At 35.0% G+C, this 6,464-nt stretch overlaps 1 protein-coding gene across 2 annotated transcripts; it reads right to left on the bottom strand.

The window, feature by feature from the left end:
• Nucleotides 1-2,427: 2,427 nt before the first annotated feature.
• Nucleotides 2,428-5,443, bottom strand: LOC107909741 (protein terminal ear1 homolog). 2 transcript variants are annotated; one of them, XM_041088901.1, is made up of 5 exons: nt 4,413-5,443; nt 3,567-3,804; nt 3,335-3,454; nt 3,098-3,239; nt 2,428-3,014 (listed from the first exon to the last, which is right to left on the bottom strand). In XM_041088901.1, the coding sequence occupies exons 1-5, from the start codon at nt 5,143-5,145 to the stop codon at nt 2,643-2,645; spliced, it is 1,605 nt and encodes a 534-aa protein (XP_040944835.1). In that variant the 5' UTR covers nt 5,146-5,443; the 3' UTR covers nt 2,428-2,642. The 2 variants fall into 2 exon arrangements, with proteins under 2 accessions (XP_040944835.1, XP_016692868.2); XM_016837379.2 differs by having other exon boundaries at nt 3,567-4,242; nt 4,413-5,436.
• Nucleotides 5,444-6,464: the final 1,021 nt, after the last annotated feature.

Raw genomic sequence — 6,464 nt, 5'->3', positions numbered from 1 at the left:
GAATTGGTGACTCAGTTGAGAGTGACACCAACTCAGTAAAACACTTATTAAATAGTCAGTATAGACATATACATCTAATGGAGACAATAATTTATGCATATTAAAATAAAAATGTATAAAATATATTAAAATGAAGTTTTGGTTAAGGGGTGAATTCAAGGTTTTACTAATTAAAATGGCATGGGTTTAAATCTAATTATATGTATATTTTAATTGGTTTTTCTTAAAATGAAAATACTAAAATACCTTCAAATAGTATAACTTATTTTTTAATTGTGAAAGAGTATTTTCCTAATTTTCTAATCGAGTTGGTAACCCAATTGAGGGTGACACCAATTTTCAGTAAAACACTTAGGGTGGATTTGGATGGACGGTGCGTTTAGCTTGCTTTTTTTCTCAAGCTACAGTATCGTTATATTATCTAATCTCACCGTCATTATTATTTTTGCACTAACCACAGGTAAATATACCACTAATCCAAACTCATCCTTTAATAAATAAGATTGAGGGAAGGTTTTTAATTTGTTAGTTTTCATTTAAAAATCAATCACATTTAAACTGAATAATGCTAAATTCATCCATTAAACTAATAAAACAATCTCAAGTAACAAAATTTAACTACAACGACACATTTAATACTTAGAATTAGGGTAGTCGTTTATGTTAACGATATTGTATTTTCAGGGAAGAAAAAAAAGTATATTTTAGAGCAGTGTATATGAATATGCTAGTTCGGAGCCCAATAAAATACTCGACATAAACATAATAGAAAAAATAATTAAAATAGGATATGATATGAACATTTTAATATAGAACATGGGCATAATTAAACACTGTCTTTAGTTTTGTATATTATATAACAACAATTTTTATGGATGATAAAAGGTTTTTTATATTTAATGTTTAGAAGTATTTATAATTTTTTATTAATTTTTAAATAGGAAAATAAAAACGTATTAATGTGTTTGAATTCATTGACAACAATATTAATGTTAATCAAATTATATTATAAAAGATATCAAATTTTAAATAATCTCAAATATTATTAATAATTAAATAAGCCACTAGTGTAGTCATAAATGGCATACGTTTCAAGCATGTAAATTGTAACTTTATATTTGAATTTTTTTAATATTTGACTCTAGAATTGAGTAGACTTGGATTCCAAACCGAAACAAAACTCTCTTATCCACAGGAATTAAAACCGAAACTTAAAAGGAAAATATTTTCGCTTTTCAATTTTACGAACCATTTAATTTTTTTATTTTTTCCAATTTGTATTTTTTTTATCAAGATGGAAAAGTTAACATTTGTTATACATGTGGATGATAAGTCAGCATTAAATTAAATTTTAAAAATATTTCTTTTTAAATAATTTTAGTGATTTTAAATTTTAAAAGTATTTTTTATATTTTTTTTAAATTTTTAAAATTTAAAAAATTAATTAATTGTTTATGTGACATCCCACATCAATGAAGTTAAAAAAAAAGAAGAAGAAGCTTCCCATTAGTTTGAGGGTGATTTAACAAAAACAATACAAGTTTAAAAACAAAAAAGACAATTAAATGAAAAACTAGAATAACATTTTGTAAATTTGAAGGATCAAATAAATTATTATACTAAAAAAAATCAAATTTGTTAGCCTTAAATATAAGATAGGTCTAAAACTTTGTAATTGAAATTAGCATATCATAAAAAGGTATTTTTAGTAATGAAGAACGATAAACCAAATTAAATTATCGTGTTATAAAATATACGATTGGTGAAAGGAGAATAATTATGGGAAAGAATAGTAAGGGAGGGAAGAGGTTTACGTCAAAGGCAAAGCCTCTTTGTTTTCTGCCAGCCACAACCGAAGCCAACGCCACATAATTTATTTGCATATTAATAATACATTTCAACATTCGCTTAGATAAACGAGCTAATCTCTAGCTGTTAACCAGAAGGAAGAAGAAAAGAAATCCTTTCCTTCCCAACAAATAAAGACGGTAGAAGAAGAAGAATCAAGAAACCTTCTCTTTATCCATTGGTCTCTTTCTTCCCTCCTCCTTAATAAACTATTATATAAACAGACGCTTCCGTTTTTTTTCTTGTCATGTACACGTTAAAGAAGAATTTAATTAGACCCAAAATCCGATTTGTGAATTTTCTGAATCTACAATATATAGACTTAATAGCTTTATCATGGTAATTAAGATCCATCAAGAAAGCAGCAGGTAAGAGGTTCAAAAGGGACGGAAGTAAATGGAGATAATGGATAGCCCCAGATGATAGCCTGAAAGATAAAAAGAGAATGACAGCAAGGTTCAGGCTGGCGTTGGGGGTTGGTCAGCTATATGAAAGAGAGGGCTCGGTGCTCAACAAACCATTGGGCATTGGATGGTGCGGCCAGTTTTAACAGCTGTGAATCCACACTGCCTTCCTTGGTTGCAGTAAACTAAGATAACTTTGAATTCATTCACTTCTTCACGACAATGTGTCCATGTAGTTGGAAGTAGCAAGTCCCAAAACAAATGTAATAGTCGTAAGAAAAATCACAGACAGATAATATTTGCTTCAGCGTTTTAACCTTTTCACTACTGTTCATGCTTACAACAGCTACAATCCTTTTTTCTTGTTTTTTCTTTTTCCTTGGCCTTAGGCTACAGTGATTGCTGAGGGAATTCGTCGTGCTGGTCATCCGTATCATCGGAATCCCAGTATTTTAAATGACTGATACTGTTGACATTATTTTCTTCTTGAGCAGAATTTGCAGTATTATCATCATCAGCAAGCGGATTTTCGTTACAACTCTCATCACCGCTATGGTCGTAGTGATCATAATCATCTTCGTCTTCTTCATTGTCTTTGGCTGAGGGACCACTGTTGGGGGATTGCTGCTTTTGACCAACTATAGGAAGTGGCTCAGTCAGTTGTTTTCCGTCTCGAGGTGGCGAAAATACAACTGGTAGATAGTGTTCCATTTCGCATGGGAATTTTGAGTTTCTAAAATGTTCTTTCAACGCCTCCAATCCCTAAACCAACAATCAATCTTATACTTTTAATTTGATCCAACAAATGAAAATATTAGAAGAAAGAAAACGAAGAAAAAAAAAACCTGAACTCTCGCATAAGTTACTTCACAGATTTTTCTGGAGTTGAAAACTTCCCAATGTTGATGATGAAATGCCTTGTAAAGCCTCCATGTTGCTTGCGGAGATGTCATGTTCACAAATCCATACCCTACATTACACTTGTTGCTGTTTTGTTTAAACCAAAAAATTGTTAATGAATTATGCAATGCTCTTACAAATTGAGATAATAATAAAAAAGGAAGAAAAGGAAAGAAAATTACTTAAAATCGATGGGGAGGTAGACGAAATCGTAGGAAGATAAAGGCTGATCGTCGTCCTCAGCTATTTGCTCGTTACAGTGAATGCAGTGATTGTCCAACATGTTCAACAACAATTTTTGACTGCAACATGCAAAATTAAAAGATGAAAACTTCCCCGAATTTCCAACAAAAAACCGAAAATGCAATCATTTTATTAGCTACTTTTAAGTGGTAGTTAGTGAAAAAGACCAACCTATACTTGTTGGGTATGTTCTTGATCATGACAGTGGTCCTGGAATCTTTAGAATCAGATCCCACCATGGCATCTTCGCTTATAAGGAAACGAGGATCAAATTTCTTCGACTGTCTACCTTTCCATGGCCTGCCCCGACACAGCTGCTGGTTGTGCTTAGCTACCGTTGATGAGTTGCTTTGGTTCTTCTTTACAGTCTTTTTTGGACCTCCGCTGCTCCCGACCTTGTCTTCAACCACTGCCGTTTCAACAACGGAACACTTGCTGTCATTATTCATATTAGGGTTTCCTTTACTAGAATTCAAAGGTTTCACAGTAGGCGATTGGTTTCGAGGAAGAAAAGAACGAGGTATATCGTTGGAAGAAAATCTAGCAGAGAATTTACGAGGCAGCGGCGGGGGAGGTGGGGGAGAAGATGAGTACTTGGGATTTCTCGTATGGGGATTATATTTATCAGTGAAAGCTGTAAAAGCGTTAATTTTGTTAACGTTGTTATCACTATTGAAGAACTTCCTGCTATATCCTCCGGGTCGACTAAATTCAATTACAACTTGCTTCCCATTAATTTCTTTTCCATTCATTTCTCTCAAAGCCTTAGCTGCATCCCTTACGTCATAAAACTCCACAAACTTTTGGTGTTTCTTCAATGGTGTTTCTCTCAGTTCCTTCACTGGGCCTAAACAACAAACCAGGTTGCAAAATTTTGAACAAAGCATGAAAATATCTTTGACTGCTAATCAAAGTATCAACACCCCCCTTCCCAAGGAGCAAAACAAAATAGATTGAACAACAAAAACCCAAACAAAGCAAGCGAACATAAAAGACAAGAAATGAACCGAAACTTACCATAAGCTTGGAAAATGTCTTTGAGTTGAGAAATTGAAACGGCGGTGTCCAAATTGAACACCACAACAGTTCCTTGATTATTCCCCTCAGGGACAGCATTGCTTGCCGGAATAGTGAAGTGGGCCCAGACAGGCCTCCCGGCTATGAGTCCACGCGCAGAAGGGAGTGGAACACACGCATTGGACACACCTGGTTCGCACCCGGTAGCAGCCGCAGTGTACTGGTCTCGAACCCTGGCTTGCTCTTGCATGTGCTGCTCGCGTATTTCTTTCAACGCTTTCTCCGCATATCTCACGTCGTAGAAATGGACGGTCACGATCCCTTCTCGGACCCTTTCCATCTGGACCCCGCGTACTTCCCCGAACACTTCCAATTCTTTCCTCACCTTTGACTCGCTCACATCGCATGGAACCAACGTCAAAACCAAAGCCCTCGACGCCGCCGCCGTCGGAGGTGGAAGTGGCAGCTGCGGTGCAACCACCATGGACGCCGTAGTGACGAAAGGAGTTGGTGCAGGTACAGCTACAGGTGCATGTAGAGGCAGGGCAGCATGGAACTGCGGTACGCCGCCGCTGCAAAACGGTACCGTTGGAGACGCAGCGTATGGGTAGTAAAGTTGGGGAGGTCTGTAGAGAGGAAATTGGGGTTGGCAAACTACGTTTTGGGCGGGCCAAAATTCTTGTGCTGACGGGTCAAGGTTTCCAGGGAACCGGACTGTACCGGTTTCCCCCATGGCTGTTTCAGGGCGGAGAACCGGTAGTCCACCACTCAAAGGAAAAAAAAAAAGCTTTTCTTCAACTAGATAAAAAGGAGCCGAGAAAGTATATTTATGAGAAAGCTGTTCTCTTTTATCTGAGTTCAGCTTGGGAAATTAAAAGCCCAAGAAAACATTTTCTTTGTTTGTATTGTTGTCGTTTTCCATGTCCAAGAAAAACTCATTAAAGTTGGTAGTCGAAGTGTAAGTAAAAACGAAAAGGAGAGAATGGATTGGGAGGGTTTTGGGGTTTTTCTCCCTTTCCTTTTCGCTATATACTCGGTTTCCAGGAAACAAGAAAAGGTTGCCAAAAGTGTCGTTGTCTCCCGAATTGCCACCTCATGGGAAAGATGATGAGTTTTTTTAGAGTGAATAAAACCCCTTACTTTCTGGGTTTTTGTTTTTGGATTTTGATCATGATCCTTGTAGTGATTCCGGGGTTGATTAAGAATTTGGACCGTACACGTGGCCAAACAAATGAAATGTGTGGTGCGGGTTGAGTAATATTAAGCATTGCTGCATGTGAGTATTACTTTTTTTCTTTTCATCTTTAGTATTTTTGACTAATCAGAGAGTCAGACTCGGACAGACTAATCGCTTCGCCTCCTCTGCTTTTATTTTGAGCACAGTGCAGTGCACCCTCATTTATTCTTTTACATCCGCATCTATGTATTATTCTTCCGATAATTAATTGAATTGAGATATCCAATTATTAGGAAATTTTTTTATCATTCAATTATTAAAAGTTATAAAATAATTATTTAATTATTTAATTTTTTTTCAATCATCGGTTGATAAATGATTATTGAGAAGTTGACGTGTAATTTTTAAAATTAGCATAATAACAATTTAAACCCTTAACGTTTATATATTATGTCAATTTAGTCTTAATTTTAAAAATTAAACCCTTAACATTTACACATTATTCTTCCATAAAACATCACCTTGTTAATGTAGATGCCTATTCTTCCTCCTTTGGTATATAAATGTACAAGTACATTAATTATTTTAATGTGATACAGTTAATCCAAAGAGATTAATTAGTCATTAAAGATGCATAATTTGGTTAATGTACCTACTAAAATTCAATATATGTACTTTAAAGATATATGATTTTAGTCAATGTACCTATTAATGTCTAAGAATATAGTACATGACTTTGGTCAACATAGTTGTTGAAGGGATTTTTCACCTATTAATAAGAAGTTGTGAGTCACTCTTAGCATGTTTAGTATTTGGCTTAGGCTGTTTATGCTCAATTTTAACCCTAAACTTTGTCTCTTGCCTCCATCAAAATT

Source organism: Gossypium hirsutum, chromosome D02 (genome assembly GCF_007990345.1).
Source record: "Gossypium hirsutum isolate 1008001.06 chromosome D02, Gossypium_hirsutum_v2.1, whole genome shotgun sequence".
NCBI lineage: Eukaryota > Viridiplantae > Streptophyta > Magnoliopsida > Malvales > Malvaceae > Gossypium > Gossypium hirsutum.
This window is presented reverse-complemented; position numbering and strand designations above follow the sequence as displayed.

Bases quoted from the DNA above. Each gene is read 5' to 3' on its own strand.
- LOC107909741 (XM_016837379.2), bottom strand. From the start codon at position 5,145: ATGGGGGAAACCGGTACAGTCCGGTTCCCTGGAAACCTTGACCCGTCA. The intron at 3,240-3,334 runs GTAATTTTCTTT...TAAACAAAACAG, and splicing joins TACCTCCCCATCGATTTTAA to CAACAAGTGTAATGTAGGGT. The intron at 3,015-3,097 runs GTTTTTTTTTTC...TTGTTGGTTTAG, and splicing joins TAACTTATGCGAGAGTTCAG to GGATTGGAGGCGTTGAAAGA.